General features: G+C 43.8%; 2 protein-coding genes and 1 long non-coding RNA gene across 5 annotated transcripts in view; all 3 read right to left on the reverse strand.

Annotated features, from left to right (window-relative positions):
* Positions 1-110: 110 nt before the first annotated feature.
* Positions 111-23057, reverse strand: part of LOC310853503 — a 273260-nt gene continuing 250313 nt past the window's right edge. The window contains exon 2 of the long non-coding RNA XR_014568804.1: positions 111-727. This is a non-coding gene — a long non-coding RNA (uncharacterized lncRNA). The remainder of the gene's footprint in view (positions 728-23057) is intronic.
* msrb3 (methionine sulfoxide reductase B3) lies at positions 1209-11931 on the reverse strand. Its single transcript, XM_083757868.1, is given in 9 exon segments — positions 1209-1729; positions 3204-3242; positions 3244-3285; positions 3287-3298; positions 3302-3318; positions 6231-6259; positions 6368-6445; positions 7251-7362; positions 11742-11931. Coding segments are annotated over 9 exon segments (687 nt in total). The 5' UTR covers positions 11860-11931; the 3' UTR covers positions 1209-1489.
* The window catches only part of lemd3 (LEM domain containing 3), a 36659-nt gene continuing 35532 nt past the window's right edge, over positions 21931-23057 (reverse strand). For all 3 annotated transcript variants that reach the window (XM_083757877.1, XM_083757878.1, XM_083757876.1), the window contains exon 18: positions 21931-22845. In XM_083757877.1, coding sequence (XP_083614003.1) covers positions 22733-22845 — 113 coding nt within the window. In that variant the 3' untranslated portion in view covers positions 21931-22732. The remainder of the gene's footprint in view (positions 22846-23057) is intronic.

The following is a 23057-nucleotide window of genomic DNA, read 5'->3' on the forward strand; positions in this document are numbered from 1 at the left end:
TTGAGGGAGTTCCAGGTGGAACCACTCAAAAGTCCATAGACTTAATTGGACCGTACAGTAATATACAGAAAGCCAGACGTTGTTTGCAGGGGTTAAAAAAATCAATCTGATCAATTTAATCACTGGAACTTTATTAATTCATTAAATAAACTGTCAAAAAGTGTCAAATAAACTTCAAAGAAATGAATCAAAAGTGCACACAAGCACACACACACACACACACACACACACACACACACACACACACACACACACACACACACTTCTAACGAGAGAATAATACTATAACTAATTAATTATCATCATCAAACCAAACCTTTAAATATTTTATAATCATTTGGTAATAATTATAATAACAGCATCTAGATATGAAGGTCAAAGGTCACAGTGTTTACAACCAAGCTTGTGTCCCACAATGCACTACTCCTCACGGCCTGTAGGGGCGCACAATGCCACTACTCCTCACGGCCTGTAGGGGCGCAGCGCGTTCATGGGATTAGGGTGAACTCATAAGCAAAAAGAAAATAAACAAAAATAAATAAGTATCGGCAGATTATCCGATTACTGTCAGTATAGACTCCATCCATGCACAGCGGCCATACTGCAAACAAAAAGGTGATAAAATGATTGCTATAAACATCGTGTGTGTAAATAAATCTCTACGGGGAAAATAATAATAAAATAAATAACAGCCGTTTTTTTTCAGTGAGTCCAGAAAACCACTAACCTGACGCTGCCAGATGGGGAGGTATTGGGTAACCATGTTCCCCAACACAGCTTCCATCTAGGATCTCTCAGGGAGTTCAGCTAACCACCGAACCGCTCCGTGGTCTAACCAATCAGCGTGAGCTAAGGGCGGGATATGTGCAAAAACCGGATGTGAAGCTATATAGACACGTCAATATGATTGGTTGTGTTTGCACGCCCACACGGTGATGGACAGACGGTCCCATCCAATCATCTACCAAGTATCTTGAAAAAAAAGGAACAGCCCCGTCATCGAATTTGCTTCCGAGATTCCAGATCCCAATAAGCAGTGAAACTAATTTGTGTAGCAAGCTTCTTGGATCTGGCAGCGTCAGTTAGAAAACCACACCCCCTGCTACTTTCCTATTGGTTCACACGACCCCCCCCCCCCCCCCCCCCACCCCCCTTCCCCCCCCCCCCCCCCCCCCCCCCCCCCCCCCCCCCCCCCCCCCCACAAGGACCACTTCTGACACCACACAGTTTTTTGTTGTTTTGTTTTTTAGAGCAGTGGACCCCCAGGGGTCCTTGAGAGTGTAGTTAGGAACCAAATGGACCCTTATATTGGTCTGTAACCAAGAGTTAAATCAACATTGATGTTACAATATAAATTGGGGGTCCCAGAGATAGAAATGCCTTTAAATGGGGAGTCCGTAGACTAATGCATGTCAAACTGGGGTCCTTGAAATTAAACGGGTTGAGAATCACTGCTAGAGACGTTCTCATTTTGGGGGTCCTTGGCATATCATTTCAGATGGGGGTCCGCGGGGCTAATTAGTGTCATTTTGAGGGGTCCTTGACACCGTTTTAGAGGTCGCTCTTTGATGATGAGGGGCGTGGGCATCGAGCAGGCAGCGGGGCTATCCTTGGGTCTCCTGTTCCATCCATTGGCTTCTGGAAGGCCAGGGACGGCGGAGTTTATGCAGTACCTCTTCCCCGTGGGGCGTGGCCCGTCGTCGAACAGGTGGCCGAGGTGAGACCCGCACTGTGCACGCACGCACACACACACACACACGCACACACGCACGCACGCACGCACGCACGCACGCACGACGCACGCACGCACGCACAGAGGAAGTGTTTACTAGTTAATAATAGTTCGTATATTAAATCTACGTGCGCGCTCGGGGGCGGGGCGGCGAGTCCACCGACCGGGTCGGCCCAGTTGTGTTGATCTGACCTCATCAAACCCCTGTACACTCAAGACACGCTCCATATACGGGTCAGTACAGAATTAATTCCATATGTTGACCTGACCTCATCAAACCCTGTACACTCAAGACACGCTCCATATACGGTCAGTACAGAATTAATTCCATATGTTGACCTGACCTCATCAAACCCTGTACACTCAAGACACGCTCCATATTAGGGATGCCACCGAATAATCCATTTTCCGATTAATAGTTGCAGTCTCCGAAATCGATTTTAATATTTCATAATCGAAAATCGAAAGAAAAAAAAATAGCCAAAATATTGGCTAATAAGTAAGGCTGCATGATATATCGAACATGCACCTTCATCAGAGTGGAGAATATAAGTATAAATCAAGTTGAGCAAAGCACTCTTCTCTCTAACAGACACAGTTAACGACGGCTTGTTAAGTGCCTGCCAGACAGACAATCAGATGAAATGAAGGCAGGTGTAGAGTAGAGTGTAAACTAGTGAACTGAACATGTTCTCTTTATATCAAGTACTTCATACCAGCCCCTTATGAAACTACTTCTCCCCAAATCCAAATGGATTTCATTTTCCATGCTGAATGGCACTGAGAAGATCTCCACAAAGGTTTACTCATCAAAACTGATTATAAAACTGTAACCATCAAAGCATGCACTCAACATATAATGGTTATGTGACCATGCATGTGCATAATATAAAATCTTAAAAGTTTTATCTGATATTGATATATATATATTGGGGTCGATTAATTGATTATTAATCGCCAGAGCTGTAGATTTATTCGATTGGGCAAATGGTCACTTTGTGGCATCCCTACTCCATATACGGCCAGTACAGAATTCATTCCATATGTTGATCTGACCCCTCCATTCCAGAGTGCCAGCAGTTTGCCTGGCACCCAGGAGGATTTGTGCACACGACCTCGACCTTTCTCCCCCTCAGGGCATCTTACTGCTTATTACAAGCTACTTATTACTGGTTACTAAAAGTATGTAGGTCTGTTATTTTTGAAACATCGTGAAAATGTGGCGCAAATCTTTGAATATATATTCTTTCAGAGCGAACCGTTTTAACTCAAATCTTTGCTTTCCGGGGGGGGGGGGGGGGGTCCTACTGTATTTTCAGATGGGGGTCGACGGCCAATTACATAATCTTGGGGGTCCTTGAGCTTGTCATGTAAATGTTTGAGCACCACTGACAGAAACATAAGAAAACTGTCAGGATTTAGAAGACTTTTGTACAATGGTCCTCAGGTCTAAATGAGTTCAGACACCCACCTGGTTACAGGTCACCTCCACTCTGTGCATTCCATAGGAAGAAGTCATCAGACACCGAGACACTGTCCTCATGACCTAAGTCCGTAGTCAGACGCTCAGAGGAAGGACGGCCACCCTGGAACACATTTACACAATTAAATTGAGAATCAAATGGCCACTTGTAATGTAGGCTACTGTTAATGTATTGTATTCTATTTGTGGAATGAATTATGGGGTACGTGGCTAAAAATACACATGTATCACTTTGGGGTACTTGGTACGAAATAGTGTGAGAACTGCATGATTTAAGACATTTCTATGAAGATCGCGTAAGAGGTGGGGAAACAGGGCCCTCGTGTGGACCGGTGGGGAACAGCGCCCTCTTCTGTTCAGGATCATCATACCCAAATCTGAGGACAGTCTGTCTGTCTGTCTGTCTGTCTGTCCTGTCTGCCTGCCTGCCCGTGTCTGTCTGTCTGTCTGTCTGTCTGTCTGTGTCTGTCTGCCCGTGTCTGTCTGTCTGTCTGTCTGTCTGTCTGTCTTCTGTCTGTGTCTGTCTGTCTGTCTGTCTGTCTGTCTGCTGCCTGCCTGCCCGTGTCTGTCTGTCTGTCTGTCTGTCTGTCTGTCTGTCTGTCTGCCTGTCTGCCTGTCTGCCTGTCTGTCTGTCTGCCTGTCTGCCTGTCTGCCTGTCTGCCTGCCTGCCTGCCCGCCCGTGTCTGTCTGCCTGTCTGTCTCATTGCTGGCTGTCTGAATGTGAGTGTAACACATGGAACCAAATGGACCCTTCCATTTGTACACTCACAGAGTTAAATTAAAACTGACTCCCAGAGATATAAATGTCATTAAATGGGGGGTCCGTAGACTAATGCATGTCAAACTGGGGTTCCTTGAAATTAAACATGTTGAGAGTCACTGCTAGAGCCGGACAGATCTTCTCTTATGGGGGGTCCCTGGTTCACTTCTAGTCATTTCTACTAGTTGCCTAGTTTACTAGTCCAGGGGTTCTCAACCCGTGGGTCTCGACCCCTCTGGGGGTCGCCAATTTATTATTAAAAAAAAAGGAAAACTTGGAAAGTACGTAGTACACATATACACCTTCCCTAATAGAGCACCGAAGTCTGACGTCACTTTCAGTAGAGGGCGTCTGTCCCCAGGTTCATGTATTTGTTTAGTTGCATTGAAATCCCCATTGAGGTGATTTGAGATCGCCTCATATAACAACTGTGTTTGAAAAATAAACATGTCACCCCGGCCGCTTCACTCATATGGATATGAAGAATCAACTGACTGAGAGAAAACGCTAATGTTACTGCTGCTGAATTAGTTAGATTTTCGCTAGAAGCAGACTGTATCATATATGAGTGACTGACTGTTGCAAACGATACAGAGACACCTCCCTGACAATAACGCAGAGACAGCTTGTTTATTTTTGGACCACAACGCTTATAGTAGACGATATTAAGATCACCCCATGTTATTCTCCATAGAGAAATTACTTCCGTGAACCAGGGGAATGGTCGGGATGAGCGAGTTACGTCAGGACTTCGGTGCTCTATGGTTTCAGTATTTATTTATGGTGTATTGTCTCTATTATTAAGGTTATTGTTAGCAGTCAATTTATATTGGGGGTCGGGAGGGGGCGGGGCGGGGGTCCCGAGACACTGCCAAAGCATCTCCGGGGGTCGCCGGCCAAAAACGTTGAGGACCCCTGGGCTACTGTACCCCTACTGTAACCCCTGTACTAGTCCACTAGTTGGTTAACCCATTCTGAACGGGCACCCATTTTGGTGTCAGCATCATGTTATGCTTTAGCTATTTAAAAATAGCAGATCTACAAGCTCGTATCGCACCACCGAGTGGCGCGATACGAGCTTGTAGGTCTGCTATTTTTTGAAAAAAATCGAAGAGCGACTGACATTTTTAGAATCTGATCTCAGGTCAGAATGGGTTCATCAGACCAGTGTGTGTCCGGCGGAAACCTCGTATGAATCTGATCTCAGGTCAGAATGGGTTAACCACCTATTATGTAAACCCCCCCCCCCCCCCCCCCTTTTTTGTACATTTAAAAACTGTGTACATTGTTGACTATAACTATAATCTACCTGGTCTAAACTGTGTACATTGTTGACTATAACTATAATCTACCTGATCTAAACTGTGTACATTGTTGACTATAACTATAATCTACCTGATCTAAACTGTGTACATTGTTGACTATAACTATAATCTACCTGATCTAAACTGTGTACATTGTTGACTCTAACTATAATCTACCTGGTCTAAACTGTGTACATTGTTGACTATAACTATAATCTACCTGGTCTAAACTGTGTACATTGGTGACTATAACTATAATCTACCTGGTCTAAACGGTGTACATTGTTGACTATAACTATAATCTACCTGGTCTAAACTGTGTACATTGGTGACTATAACTATAATCTACCTGGTCTAAACTGTGTACATTGGTGACTATAACTATAATCTACCTGGTCTAAACTGTGTACATTGTTGACTCTAACTATAATCTACCTGATCTAAACGGTGTACATTGTTGACTCTAACTATAATCTACCTGGTCTAAACGGTGTACATTGTTGACTCTAACTATAATCTACCTGATCTAAACTGTGTACATTGTTGACTATAACTATAATCTACCTGGTCTAAACTGTGTACATTGGTGACTATAACTATAATCTACCTGATCTAAACTGTGTACATTGGTGACTATAACTATAATCTACCTGGTCTAAACTGTGTACATTGTTGACTATAACTATAATCTACCTGGTCTAAACGGTGTACATTGGTGACTATAACTATAATCTACCTGGTCTAAACTGTGTACATTGTTGACTCTAACTATAATCTACCTGGTCTAAACTGTGTACATTGTTGACTCTAACTATAATCTACCTGGTCTAAACGGTGTACATTGTTGACTATAACTATAATCTACCTGGTCTAAACGGTGTACATTGTTGACTATAACTATAATCTACCTGATCTAAGTGATAAGTGTCATTTGGGGGTCCTCCAACCTACCTGACCCCGAGTCGAACTTTGTGCTGGACCTGCAAAGAGAAAAACACCAAAAATACATGGTAAAGTAAAATAGTTTAATCCGTCAATTATCAGAAAATATTACAATGTATAAACGCACACACACACACACAGCTTACTTGAATAAAGGGGCGTGGCAGACCACACACGTGTACACGCCCTCATCCTTATGGTCTGTGAACTCTCCTCTGAACGCACTGAGAGACAGACAGACAGACAGACAGACAGACAGACAGACAGACAGACTATGTAATCCAATACATACATTGTGTAACATCGATCATATCGTTTATAGAAATGAGGCAAATCTATATCTTGTTTTGAGACAAAAAGAAGATTCCGAGATATTAGGATTCTAAAAATTATGTCCCCATAGACAGACTGCGTCCCCATAGACAGACTGTGTCCCCATAGACAGACTGTGTCCCCATAGACAGACTGCGTCCCCAAAGACAGACTGTGTCCCCATAGACAGACTGCGTCCCCAAAGACAGACTGCGTCCCCAAAGACAGACTGTGTCCCCATAGACAGACTGTGTCCCCATAGACAGACTGTGTCCCCATAGACAGACTGCGTCCCCAAAGACAGACTGCGTCCCCATAGACAGACTGTGTCCCCATAGACAGCAGAACTGTGTCCCCATAGACAGACTGCGTCCCCATAGACAGACTGTGTCCCCATAGACAGACTGCGTCCCCATAGACAGACTGTGTCCCCATAGACAGACTGCGTCCCCAAAGACAGACTATGTCCCCATAGACAGACTGTGTCCCCATAGACAGACTGCGTCCCCATAGACAGACTGTGTCCCCAAAGACAGACTGCGTCCCCATAGACAGACTGTGTCCCCAAAGACAGACTGCGTCCCCATAGACAGACTGTGTCCCCATAGACAGACTGCGTCCCCATAGACAGACTGTGTCCCCATAGACAGCAGAACTGTGTCCCCATAGACAGCAAAAAATGATTAAAAAAAAAAAAAAACAGGTGAAAGGTCGTACCCCTCGGTGCCCCTCTCCTGGGTCACATGGTACTGCAGAGGGGTCAGCCTCTTCTTGAGGTCATCCTTGTTAAAGGTCACCGACCAGGTCTTCTTGGTCCGACATGATGCTCCTGAAAGGGTTAACGACACACACACACACACACACACACACACACACACACACACACACACACACACACACACACACACACACACACACACACACACACACACACAGATCTCCATATAAGGGCAGGAAAGGGACGCAGACAGACAGGCGGTTAAAACGGGCCCTATGGATCCCAACTTGCATCGTTCCCAAACGGGCACAGGTCTAGCACAAGGACCAGAATGGAAACCCAGGCTGATGGTCTGTCTGTCAATCAATCAATCAACCAATCAGAACAGGGATGCCAGGGTTCATTCAAGTGGTTAAGGTAAAACAAGTCAAACCAATCCAATCCAGATATCCTATCACAGAGATCCCCCCCCCCCCCCCGTAGTACCTCTGAGGACCCCTAGGGGTCCCTGTAGTACCTCTGAGGACCCCTAGGGGTCCCTGTAGTACCTCCTGGAATCTCTTCCCCTTTTCTTGGAGGTGAGAGCGAACAAAAGATCTGGTGTGCGTGCGCGGGTGCATGTGTGTGTGTGTGTGTGTGTGTGTGTTGGGGCAGGCCATGATTCTCGCCCACCAAATCGGCTGGAATGTGCCCCCCCCCCCCCCACACACACACACACACACACAGTATTTGGGTTAGGTTAGGGGCTCTCAGAGGTCAGTGTAAATTAGCACATTTTTGACACATTCTGTGAAAATAAGCTCTCTCTCTCTCTCTCTCTCTCTCTCTCTCATCTAACGTGTTATGGTCATGATGTGTTATGGTCATGATTCACCAGGAGATGGCGCCTTGGTTCCAGTCTTAAGATAATTGACAGTTTTTTCAGAAATCTATATGTGGAGAAATGAACAGGTTTGCTGTCACAGCAGTGGCTCGTTACTGTAAAATGTGTATTAAAATAATAATAATAATAAAATCTTTCTGTAGAGTTATTGATTATTTACAGATCAAACCAAGCCAAAACAAAGAAGCAAAGATTTGGGTTAAAAACGTTCACATATTACCAATATTCGGTAATTGGTAATAGCTGCCAATGTTATTGCACAATTTGCACACACGTGCACACAGCCACACACACACACACACACACACACACGCACACAAAAATAAAACAGCCTTCCTAGTAGAAATGTACTCTGTCTTGGAAATGTATCGAGTAATTAGATTAATTAATAGTAGCCGAATAGTAACTAACTAACAAATACACATTTTAACTGAAATCTCCATTCAGTTAAAATGGAGAACTAGACAACATTCTGCCACTAGGTGTCACCCTTTCACACTATGATGCAGCTAGCATGCACTCTGGATGTTGAAGTCTTTTAGCTAGCATGCACTCTGGATGTTGTAGTCTTTTAGCTAGCATGCAGTCTGGATGTTGTAGTCTTTTAGCTAGCATGCACTCTGGATGTTGTAGTCTTTTAGCTAGCATGCAGTCTGGATGTTGTAGTCTTTTAGCTAGCATGCAGTCTGGAACTCTGGATGTTGTAGTCTTTTAGCTAGCATGCAGTCTGAATGTTGTAGTCTTTTAGCTAGCATGCACTCTGGATGTTGTAGTCTTTTAGCTAGCATGCAGTCTGGAACTCTGGATGTTGTAGTCTTTTAGCTAGCATGCACTCTGGATGTTGTAGTCTTTTAGCTAGCATGCAGTCTGGATGTTGTAATCTTTTACACCACTAGACAGTCTGGATGTTGTAGTCTTTTACAGCTAGCATGTAGTCTGGATGTTGTAGTCTTTTAAACCACTAGACAGTCTGGATGTTGTAGTCTTTTACAGATAGCTAGAATGCAGTTTGGATGTTGTAGTCTTTTACAGCTAGCATGCAGTCTGGATGTTGTAGTCTTTTACAGACAGCTAGCATGCAGTCTGGATGTTGTAGTCTTTTACAGACAGCTAGCATGCAGTCTGGATGTTGTAGTCTTTTACAGCTCTATGAGGCAAATGAGTGACCAATTGGTCTCGGCCCGGGCCGCGCCAAACTCGTAAAAACATAAAACAAACAAAAGAAAGAAAACAATCGGTGCAGGTTAGAGCCACCCAGCACCCACTGGGCGTGGTTAGAAGCACCCAGCACCCACTGGGTGAGGTTAGAAGCACCCAGCACCCACTGGGTGAGCTTTAGAGCCACCCAGCACCCACTGGGCATGGTTAGAAGCACCCTGCACCCACTGGGTGAGCTTTAGAGCCACCCAGCACCCACTGGGCGTGGTTAGAAGCACCCTGCACCCACTGGGTGAGGTTAGAAGCACCCTGCACCCACTGGGTGAGCTTTAGAGCCACCCAGCACCCACTGGGCATGGTTAGAAGCACCCTGCACCCACTGGGTGAGCTTTAGAGCCACACAGCACCCACTGGGTGAGGTTAGAAGCACCCAGCACCCACTGGGTGAGCTTTAGAGCCACACAGCACCCACTGGGTGAGGTTAGAAGCACCCAGCACCCACTGGGTGAGCTTTAGAGCCACCCAGCACCCACTGGGTGAGCCACCCAGCACCCACTGGGTGAGCTTTAGAGCCACACAGAGCACCCAAAGCGTTAAAGCACCCACTGGGCGAGCTTTAGAGCCACCCAGAGCCATCTAATAGAAGAGTTACGACATTGAGGGGGCAGAAACCGAGCGCTCGAGCTGTTATTGCAGCCTGAACTGTTGTACTATTACTAATAATACAATCTAAAATAAAATCATTAAAGCTCGGCTGTTGCCCTGAGTCCAATGCATTTCTGCCTACTTCTGGTCCAGTCCGGCCCAGTTGGTTGTCCCCCATTCTCAATAGAAGTCTATGTAGGAGAGCCTCCATTGGACTGAAGCCCCATGAAGTGACCAATAGAAGTCTATGTAGGAGAGCCTCCATTGGACTGAAGCCCCATGAAGTGACCAATAGAAGTCTATGTAGGAGAGCCTCCATTGGACTGAAGCCCCATGAAGTGACCAATAGGAGTCTATGTAGGAGAGCCTCCATTGGACTGAAGCCCCATGAAGTGACCAATAGAAGTCTATGTAGGAGAGCCTCCATTGGACTGAAGCCCCATGAAGTGAACGCAGTTTGCTTAACTCTGTCTATATCTAAGGCTCTGGAGCCACCCATCACCCACTGGGCGAGGTTCAGAGCCGCACAGAGCACCCATCATCACACAGAGCGTTAGGAGCACCCAGTGGGCGAGCTTTAGAAGCACACAGAGCGTGTAGGGTTAGTGGCACACAGAGCACCCACAGGGTGAGCTTTAGAAGCACCCACAGGTTAGTGGCACACAGAGCACCCAGGGGGCAGGCTTTAGGACCTGGGGGCAGTCCGCAGGGTCTCAGAGTTACGGGTTGACTCTTGCTGATCAGGTGCAGCAGATTGAAGCCAGACATGATGGTAGAGAGACCTCCAACCCTGGAGAGAGAGAGAGAGACCAGGATGATAGAGAGACCTCCAACCCTGGAGAGAGAGAGAGAGAGAGAGAGAGACCAGGATGATAGAGAGAGAGAGAGACCAGGATGATAGAGAGACCTCCAACCCTGGAGAGAGAGAGACCAGGATGATAGAGAGACCTCCCAGCCTGGAGAGAGAGAGAGAGAGATAGAGAGAGAGACCATCCCCTTGCATGCCATTCAAATATATGCATGACCACACCACACCACACCACACCACACCACACCACACCACACCACACCACACCGCACTAACACACCGCAGGAGGCCCATGGGGAGGCCCATGGGGAGGCCCCTGGGGAGGCCCCTGGTCCAGTGTCTGGAGGTCCTTGCCCAGAGATGGGCGCTCTTGGCCGGGCAGAGGACTCACCGCGCACCACACCACACTGCACCACACTGCACCACACTAACACACCACACCACACCACCACACCACACCAAAATATCTACTGTTTACATTACAATAAGGTAAAGTAGTCAGTGAATGATCAGTCATTATGAACTGTTTGGCCCACTTAGCCCAGTTCAGACCCTGGAGTGGCCCCACTTAGCCCAGTTCAGACCCTGGAGTGGCCCCACTTAGCCCAGTTCAGACCCTGGAGTGGCCCCACTTAGCCCAGTTCAGACCCTGGAGTGGCCCCACTTAGCCCAGTTCAGACCCTGGAGTGGCCCCACTTAGCCCAGTGGAGGTTGAAAAGTGGTGAAGTGGTCCTTTAACTGTATTATCACAGTAAACCTAAATCTATGCGTGCTCTACCAATCAGAACGGCCCAGTGCATTTTGGGATGTGTAGTTTTGTGTTCTAACGGTTAGAACACAAAACTACACATCCCACAATGCACTGGGCCGTTCTGATTGGTTAGAATCTAACCAATCAAAACGGCCTAGTGCATTGTGGAATGTGTAGTTATGTGTGCTTTAACCAATCAGAACGGCCAAGTGCATTGTGGGATGTGTAGTTCTGTGTGCTCTAACCAATCAGAGCAGCCGATTGCAGTGATGGGAAGCGGAGGGGTGGGGCCATGCGGGGGCGGGGCCAGAGAAGAAGGGGCGTGGCCACACGAGCCATTCGTCTGACGAGGAAGAGAGCCATGGAACGGGCACGCACGAACGCAAACACACACACACACACACACACACACACACACACACACACACACACACACAGAAACACACACTCACCGAGAGGTTCAAGCTAGAAGAGAAAGAGAGAGAGATTAGTGTGTGCCCATTCATCCACACAGAAAAGTCCAATTTAATTATATTAAACAACGTCAAAATCACCATTACAGCTGTACGGAAAGCTTGAATTATCCTCTTTCAATCTGTAAAGTGTTTGTTTCATAAAAATCCACCGTAGACATGTTATGAGCTATTTCCTGGCAAGATATTCCTTGCAGATGATTATTTTCTAAGTATCAGAGTATGGAAGCACTCGTTTTCAGTAAAGCAACCTCCTCCAGTATCATTTCATATCATTTCTAAACGGGTGGTACGCATGGGCTGTTGAGTGATAGTCAACGAGCGCTTCCAAACTCCAGTACTTGGAAAGAAAAATCATCTGCAAGGAATTTCTTGACAGGAAGTAGCTCATAACATGTCTACAGTGGATCTTTATGAAACAAACACATTGCAGATAGAAAGAGGATAATTCAAGCTTTCCGTACAGCTGCAATGTTGGTGATTTTGACGTTGTTTAATATAATTAAATAGGACTTTTCTGTTTGGATGAATGGGCTGTCTATGGGAAGTGTCACCTGGAAAGATGGCTGCGGTCTGAATAAAGAGAATGAACGATCGTTCACGAACACGTTCATATTATGGGTGAACGTGAACTGTATTTCGTACTGTATTTCTGCCTGGTGAACGTCATTGTGAATGTGAACGCGTTCATTTCTGGCGTGTGTGAACGTCACTTTCTCACGTTCAACCTTCGTTCAAGAGTGAGTGTTTCGGCCCAGGCCGTAGCGTAACGGTCTGGGCACCGGACTGGTGATCCAGTCGCGGTGTGCCGCGGGTTCGACTCCCGGACCCGACACGGCCTTTACCGCATGTCATCCCCCCATCTCTCTCCCGTTTCCTGTCAGCCTACTTTCTATCCCTTAAAAATCAATAAAGGCGTAAGCCGCAAAAAAATATCTTAAAGAAAAAAAGAAAAAAGAGTGAGTGTTTCCATAGCACTAACCCCCGGCACTAAAACACACCCTAAACAGGCCTTAATATCTAGCGGAAACCCACCAATAAGCCCTTAGTTATCCCACACAAATTAACTAATCTTTCTCAGCCGTCACTGGAGCGCGCATCTACTGCATGATGATCCACTCATGCACGCAGACAGACAGACAGCACGCAGACAGACAGCAGACAGCACGCACTGCACGCAGACAGACAGCAGACAGCACGCACTGCACGCAGACAGACAGCAGACAGCACGCACTGCACGCAGACAGACAGCAGACAGCACGCACTGCACGCAGACAGACAGCAGACAGCACGCACTGCACACAGACAGACAGCAGACAGCACGCACTGCACGCAGACAGACAGCAGACAGCACGCACTGCACGCAGACAGACAGCAGACAGCGCAGGCACATCTTCGTGCACAGCCGCGAACAGAGGAAGCTGACGCCCGACGTCACTCCGGCTTTTTAGACAGCTGGTGGATGGAAAAGAATCAAGCTCCACCTCCACCGCGGCTGACTGACGCGGAGGAGAGCGTTTCCGGGGAATCTGTCCGTCGCGTCAGTCAGCCGCGGCGGAGGTGGAGCTTGATTCTTTTCCATCCACCAGCTGTCTAAAAAGCCGGAATGACGTCGGGCGTCAGCTTCCTCTGTCCGCGGCTGTGCACGAAGGTGTGCCCCCGGCCAGACAGCACAGAACATCCTGACTCCCACCCCAATGAACACTGAGGAAACGTGTTGTTTGATTAAACATAATGTGCCACGAAAAATAGCTATTATAGTTATTTTTGCGTCGAGGAGGTATGTGTGCAACCAACGGCCAACGAAACTCTCTTCCACAGCGAGTGAAGCGCAGTGATGCCTGATTTATTCTTCGTCTGACGTGTTCCATGCTGAAAATAGCTGATCTACGAGCTCACAACGCGTCACGTCAGCGACACGTTGTGAGCTTGTAGATCAGCTATTTTCAGCACGCGGAGATAGGCATAGGCTGTGAGAACCGAGAACATTCAGAAACGTTTGCCTTCACAATAAAAGCATGCAGCTTTCACAAGTGTGCCCATAAAAGACAAGGAACATTATTAAGAATTCAATGGCATTTCACATAAAGAAAAAATTCACATAAAATTTCACATATTATTTCCAAAATGTAAAAGAAAATGATAAGGAATTAATTTGGATAATGGTAACGGAGATATTGTAAAGGTTGTCACTTTAGTAATCCCAAAGTTTGTTTTTTAAGGTTTGGACTTCATTTGGAATAAAGTCTGCGGTTTTATGGCTATTGGCTGTGGCAATACAAATAATAATAATAATAATAATAATAAAGAACAATAATAACTATAATAGTTAGTAGGAACCATTCAAAATTTTGAATGAACTATGAACTGAACTAGTACACAAAAAAAATAACTTTCCCAACACTGTCTGTCTGTGTGTGTGTGTCTGACCTGTGTGTGTGTGTGTGTGTGTGTGTGTGTGTGTGTGTGTGTGTGTGTGTGTGTGTGTGTGTGTGTCTGTGTGTCTGACCTGTGTGTGTGTGTGTGTGTGTGTGTGTGATGAACAGCAAGTGTGTGCTCATAGCTCATTGTTGAGACACAATAGGAAGAATGACAGTGTGAATGTGAAAACTCTACACGACAGACACAACAACATGTGTAAACTCTACACAACAACATGTGTAAACTCTACACAACAACATGTGTAAACTCTACACAACAACATGTGTAAACTCTACACAACAACATGTGTAAACTCTACACAACAGACATACAACAACATGTGTAAACTCTACACAACAACATGTGTAAACTCTACACAACAGACATACAACATGTGTAAACTCTACACGACAAACACAACATATTCAATGTTGTCCCTCTGGCAGTTCTTTAGCGGACTATTAGTTCAACTGAACTAAACCATGTTAAACCTTTTTCCTCAGCCTACAGCATTACACCAGGGCTTTTTCCCCGCAGGGTAGGAACGCTGGGGTTTAAGTAAATAAAAGTAAATATAAGTATAAAAGTTATGCTATACATAATAGATAATACTACGTTCATTACTTACAATACCAATGATTACTGTCACAATATAGAGCTATTTAACACTGTTACTGAACACACTCTATAGCAATGATTACTGTCACAATATAGAGCTATTTAACACTGTTACTCAACACACTCTATAGCAATGATTACTGTCACAATATAGAGCTATTTAACACTGTTACTGAACACACTCTATAGCAATGATTACTGTCACAATATAGAGCTATTTAACACTGTTACTCAACACACTCTATTGCAATGGTTACTGTCACAATATAGAGCTATTTAACACTGTTACTGAACACACTCTATAGCAATGATTACTGTCACAATATAGAGCTATTTAACACTGTTACTCAACACACTCTATTGCAATGGTTACTGTCACAATATATAGCTATTTAACACTGTTACTGAACACTCTATAGCAATGATTACTGTCACAATATAGAGCTATTTAACACTGTTACTGAACACACACTATAGCAATGATTACTGTCACAATATAGAGCTATTTAACACTGTTACTGAACACACTCTATAGCAATGATTACTGTCACAATATAGAGCTATTTAACACTGTTACTGAACACACACTATAGCAATGATTACTGTCACAATATAGAGTTATTTAACACTGTTACTGAACACACTCTATAGCAATGATTACTGTCACAATATAGAGCTATTTAACACTGTTACTTAACACACTCTATAGCAATGATTACTGTCACAATGTAGAGCTATTTAACACTGTTACTGAACACACTCTATAGCAATGATTACTGTCACAATATAGAGCTATTTAACACTGTTACTGAACACACTCTATAGCAATGATTACTGTCACAATATAGAGCTATTTAACACTGTTACTGAACACACTCTATAGCAATGATTACTGTCACAATATAGAGCTATTTAACACTGTTACTGAACACACTCTATAGCAATGATTACTGTCACAATATATAGCTATTTAACACTGTTACTGAACACACTCTATAGCAATGATTACTGTCACAATATAGAGCTATTAAACACTGTTACTGAACACACTATAGCAATGATTACTGTCACAATATAGAGCTATTAAACACTGTTACTGAACACACTCTATAGCAATGATTACTGTCACAATATAGAGCTATTTAACACTGTTACTGAACACACTATAGCAATGATTACTGTCACAATATAGAGCTATTTAACACTGTTACTGAACACACTCTATAGCAATGATTACTGTCACAATATAGAGCTATTTAACACTGTTACTGAACAGACTATAGCAATGATTACTGTCACAATATAGAGCTATTTAACACTGTTACTGAACACACTCTATAGCAATGATTACTGTCACAATATAGAGCTATTTAACACTGTTACTGAACACTCTATAGCAATGATTACTGTCACAATATAGAGCTATTTAACACTGTTACTGAACACACTCTATAGCAATGATTACTGTCACAATATAGTTATTTAACACTGTTACTGAACACACTCTATAGCAATGATTACTGTCACAATATAGAGCTATTTAACACTGTCACTGAACACACTCTATAGCAATGATTACTGTCACAATATAGAGCTATTTAACACTGTTACTGAACACACTCTATAGCTATGATTACTGTCACAATATAGAGCTATTTAACACTGTTACTGAACACACTCTATAGCAATGATTACTGTCACAATATAGAGCTATTTAACACTGTTACTAAACACTCTATAGCAATGATTACTGTCACAATATAGAGCTATTTAACACTGTTACTGAACACACTCTATAGCAATGATTACTGTCACAATATAGAGCTATTTAACACTGTCACTGAACACACTCTATAGCAATGATTACTGTCACAATATAGAGCTATTTAACACTGTTACTGAACACACTCTATAGCAATGATTACTGTCACAATATAGAGCTATTTAACACTGTTACTGAACACACTCTATAGCAATGAATACTGTCACAATATAGAGCTATTTAACACTGTTACTAAACACACTCTATAGCAATGATTACTGTCACAATATAGAGCTATTTAACACTGTTACTAAACACACTCTATAGCAATGATTACTGTCACAATATAGAGCTATTTAACACTGTTACTAAACACTCTAGAGCAATGATTACTGTCACAATATAGAGCTATTTAACACTGTTACTGAACACACTCTATAGCAATGATTACTGTCACAATATAGAGCTATTTAACACTGTTACTGAACACACTCTATAGCAATGAATACTGTCACAATATAGAGCTATTTAACACTGTTACTAAACACACTCTATAGCAATGATTACTGTCACAATATAGAGCTATTTAACACTGTTACTAAACACACTCTATAGCAATGATTACTGTCACAATATAGAGCTATTTAACACTGTTACTGAACACACTCTATAGCAATGATTACTGTCACAATATAGAGCTATTTAACACTGTTACTAAACACACTCTATAGCAATGATTACTGTCACAATATAGAGCTATTTAACACTGTTACTAAACACACTCTATAGCAATGATTACTGTCACAATATAGAGCTATTTAACACTGTTACTGAACACACTCTATAGCAATGATTACTGTCACAATATAGAGCTATTTAACACTGTTACTGAACACACTCTATAGCAATGATTACTGTCACAATATGACGTCACAGGTTTAATCATGGTGCAACATGTACACATAACGGTAAAGTTACACTGATATCTGTGACCTATCAAAATGGGTGACCTCGTATGTAACATGATAGCCTGTCACTTTGTGTCTATTTTTTTTTACAGTCTATGCTGTGTGTGTGTGTGTGACAGCTTGTTAATGTTGACACATTGTATCAGATGACACAGCGACCGACGCGCGCACGCATACATATTACATACACATACACGCGCGCACAACATTATCTAATCCAACTATGATGACACACAACAAGTGCGAAGCAAACACCGCACACACACATTTAGCCCTGAAACATGACACACACACACACACACACACACACACACACACACACACACACACACACACACACACACACACACACACACACACACACACACACACACACACACACACACACACACACACACACACACACACACACACACACACACACACACACACACACACACACACACACACACACACACACACACACACACACACACACACACACACACACACACACACACACACACACACACACACACACACACACACACACACACACACACACACACACACACACACACACAGTTACCTGTGAGCAGGAGGAGTTGTAACAACAGTGTGCGGTTCATTTGGTTCCGACTAACTGACAACAGGACAACACTGTGATGAAGCCCCGCCCCCCCAGGGCTCAGGGTTGCCAGGCTGTGGGAGAGAAATAAGTATAATAATAATAACTAGAAAGGTCGCAATTTTTAAAAATTGCAGTGTGGTTGCCGCAGTCGCTTACATAGGCCCCTCCCTAATTATAAAAATTCTATAACGCTTGAATAGTTTGGTCTTCTGCCCTTCAAGGGAATTTATGTCTTTATAAACGATTGTAAAACATAGATTGGTTACGTAACCAACAACAGCCATCGGTATTATATATAATATAATAATATCAGATCTATTCATTAAATTCTTCACTCTTTGCTTTGAGTTGAATTTATTTTCTGTGTTGTTCTTCATGTCGTCGATCTGTTCTGCCTTTCCTGCTTATAACTTAATGCAGTTTTATATTTATTTGTTGTTTTGTTTCCTGGTTGCTGTTATTTTAACATTGTTTTATTATGCTTTTTTATGTTTATTTTATTTATTTAAACACCAAAAAACTACCAAAAACTATAAACAACTACAGAAAAACAAAAGGCGAAACATGGCTCATAATGAGCAGACATGGCAACCCTGCCTGTGAGGTAATGCCCCGGTGCATCATGGGAGATTCCACTGGCTCGCATTTAGATCTCCAAATATGAGCAAGAGAGAGAGAGAGAGAGAGAGAGAGAGAGACACACACACACACACACACACACACACACAGACACAGACAGACAGAGACAGAGAGAGAGAGAGACACAGACAGACAGGGCGGACAAAGAGAGACAGAGACAGAGAGGGGGGGACAAAGAGAGACAGACAGACAGACAGACAGACAGACACAGAGAGACAGAGAGGGGGGAAGGACAAAGAGAGACAGAGAGAGAGAGGGGGGGGACAAAGAGAGACAGACAGACAGAGAGAGAGAGAGACAGAGAGGGGGGAGGACAAAGAGAGACAGAGAGAGAGGGGGGAGGGCAGAGAGAGAGAGAGAGAGAGAGGGGGGAGGGCAGAGAGAGAGAGAGGGGGTGGGGTGGACAGAGAGAGAGACAGACAAACAGAGAGAGTATACATAGAAATACTATTCATATAAACAGAGGAACTAATTTCAATAAATTGCTGCTACTTCCTGTCACAAAGAATTTTATATCAAGTGAATTTATAAAGTTAATACCAAGCCAACCTCTCCTATATGGAACTATTTATAGTTAATACCAATCCAACCTCTCCTATATGGAACTATTTAAAGTTAATACCAAGCTAACCTCTCTTATATGGAACGATGGAAGCACTGGGCCCTAGTGGTAAGAGGAGGGACTGCAGGCAGACCTGTGGATTCATTCATCCATAACAGTGCCACAGGCTGATCACCTCCATGCCACGCCCCCATTGATGAAATATTTAGTTCTAAAGTAGCCCAGACCAAGTATTAACTGCATACATTTATATACTTTTCAGATGGTCGACATTTCTCGCTTAAAACTTTTTTTTTCTCGTAAAATATTCTAATTAATTGAGATTGGATTTTTTCGATTTCCATGAGCTGTACGTCATAATCATCAATATTAAAAGAATAAAAGGCTTGAATTATTTCAGTTGTTGTGTAATGAATCTAAAATATATGACAGTTTATTTATTTTTATTACATTATGGCAAATAACGAACTTTTTCCAGATTATTCTAATTAATTGGGATGGACCTGTACACATAATTAGTGGGTCCTCAGAACCGCTGATATAGGCTCTGCCAAAATCTCCCGGAGGGGGCGTTAACATATGTGTCACGTGGTAGCGGCCGCCATGTTGGCAGGCATTTCTGCTTTGTTTACAGTCAGCGACCATCCGTGTGCGTTCTCATTTTTAAACACCAGAGGGAGTTCAACGAGCTCGTTCCTGGCCACAACACAGTGACACTGGCTCCAAAACTGTGGAATGCACTTCCCATTGCAGTCAGAACTGCAGCATCACTCCCAATCTTCCGCCGTAGCCTGAAAACCCACCTTTTCAGACTCCATCATGGCCCATAGCACTTACCCTAACCCCTTAGATAGCATTTCTGTTGGCTTAGATAGCATTTGACACAGACTTATAGCATGTTATGTAGACAGCACTATAATTGTATTGTATATAGTTATAGCACGCCATAGTACATATGTATAGCATAGTAAATATGTATAGTTTATATGTATAGTGTATGTATAGTTTCATTATATAGATATTCCACTGTTACTTTCTTAGCTTACGCATGTTTCATGATATTGATAAATGCTTTTATGTGATGTATTCCCATGCTTTTGTTCTTGCTTAAATGTAAGTCGCTCTGGATTAAGAGCGTCTGCTAAATGCCTAAATTGTAAATTGTAAATTGTGAACCAACACCAGGATGGAAAGAAAAAACGTCGGCCTCGACATACCTTGCTTACAAGGACAAGCTTAACTTTGAGGAAAAGGAGCGTTACCTCAACAACATCAAGGATATTGACGGTCTCGACCCCTATGAACACACTGACTGGACAGAGGATTCGATCTTCTACCACCACTAATGCGACTACATTTAATGCTTGTCCTTGTAAGGTATGTCGAGGCCGTCGTTTTTTCTTTCCATCCTGGTGTTGGCTCACTGTGTTGTCGCCAGGAACGAGCTCGTTGAACTCCCTCTGGTGTTTAAAAATTAGAACGCACACGGATGGTCGCTGACTGTAAACAAAGCAGAAATGCCTGCCAACATGGCGGCCGCTACCACGTGACACATATGTTAACGCCGCCTCCGGGAGGTTTTGGCAGAGCCTATAGAAACACGGTGACTTTCTGAAAACTGTCATGATTTAGAAGACATTTAGTAGAAGTGTAACTTGACACGGATCTGTTCCATAATCGTTATAAAAAAAAGAAAGATAGAAAAAAATATAACAAAAATCCAAATTTTCCCTCCTCAAAGGAGGGAAGAATATAAAGTCTCTTGTCTGGTTTTTGTCTTTTTCTTTAAATATTTTCCGTCAGAAACTGGAAGCCTTTAGTTTCCTTTGTTTTCATGTTTTTAATGTTTTTAATGTTTTTCTGTAAATACGAAAAAAAAAAGAATAAACAAAAAAACGACACCAAAAAAAGAAACGACAAAGTAAAATATAAATGGCGTCCCGTCTCGTCCAATCACGTCGTGTCTCGTCAGACCGTCCCGCCTTCCTCGACCAATCACGTCGTGTCCTGTGTGACCGTCCCGCCTTCCTCATGCATAGCTCCGCCCCCTGCAGCATAGCTCCGCCCCCTGCAGAATAGCTCCACCCCCTGCAGCATAGCTCCGCCCCCTGCAGCATAGCTCCGCCCCCTGCAGCATAGCCCCGCCCCCTGCAGCATAGCTCCGCCCCACTGCAGGCAGTCCCAAAAGTTACTCTTTTTTTTCTTTTGTGTTTTTTTTTAATCAAAATACAGATTTACAAAAAAAGCACAGAAAGAAATGAACAAAAGAAAAGTACAGTTCTCTAAAAAGAAAAAAATATAAACCCGTTAAGATTCGGTCCGTTACAGAGAGCTTGGAGATCTGTTGGGTCACTACAGAGAGCTTGGAGATCTGTTGGGTCACTAGAGGGCTTGTAGATCTGTTGGGTCACTACAGAGAGCCTGGAGATATGTTGGGTCACTACAGAGGGCTTGGAGATCTGTTGGGTCACTAGAGGGCTTGTAGATCTGTTGGGTCACTACAGAGAGCTTGTATATCTGTTGGGTCACTACAGAGAGCTTGTAGATCTGTTGGGTCACTACAGAGAGCTTGTAGATCTGTTGGGTCACTACAGAGGGCTTGTAGATCTGTTGTTGGGTCACTACAGAGAGCTTGTAGATCTGTTGTTGGGTCACTACAGAGAGCTTGTAGATCTGTTGAGTCACTACAGAGAGCTTGTAGATCTGTTGTTGGGTCACTACAGAGGGCTTGTAGATCTGTTGGGTCACTACAGAGGGCTTGTAGATCTGTTGTTGGGTCACTACAGAGGGCTTGAAGATCTGTTGGGTCACTACAGAGAGCTTGTAGATCTGTTGTTGGGTCAATACAGAGAGCTTGTAGATCTGTTGGGTCACTACAGAGGGCTTGTAGATCTGTTGGGTCACTACAGAGAGCTTGTAGATCTGTTGTTGGGTCTCTACAGAGGGCTTGTAGATCTGATATCTCTTTGGGTTTATCGAGCAGGAGGAAGAGGAGGACGACGGCGGCCATTTTGTTTTACGAGACACGGCGAAAAAAAACAAAAACAACAACAAAAACAAAACAACAGAAACAGGTGAAATATAAATGTCTCCAGTCCATTATTGGAGGGTCGTTGGCTTTAGCCCCTCCCCTTCCGTAGGAGGGGGGTGTAGCCCGGCCCCTGGGAGGGTGGGTGGGGGGGTCTAGGAGTTGGGGGAGGGGGTGGACGGCTTCAGAGGCGTGCTGAGGCCCTGGGCCTGAGGGAAGCGCTGGTGGTACCGGTCCAGACGAAGGTACTTCACTGTCACCAGCTTACCTGGGGGGGGGGGGGAGAGAGAGAGGGGGGGGGGGGTTGAGACCGAGAGAGTTCAAATTAATAGAAGGCACCAGAAATCCCCTCCCATGCAGTTTTTCTTCCCCTAAAACTTTTATCGAACTATTTTGGTAACTCATTATTGGCCTAATAATAATCATCTTTTTTCGACCGCGGTCGAGATCATGGATTCCACAATATTACGCCAGACTTCC

This window comes from Protomyctophum parallelum, assembly GCF_964188405.1.
Source record: "Protomyctophum parallelum genome assembly, chromosome: 22".
Classification (NCBI taxonomy): Eukaryota; Metazoa; Chordata; class Actinopteri; order Myctophiformes; family Myctophidae; genus Protomyctophum; species Protomyctophum parallelum.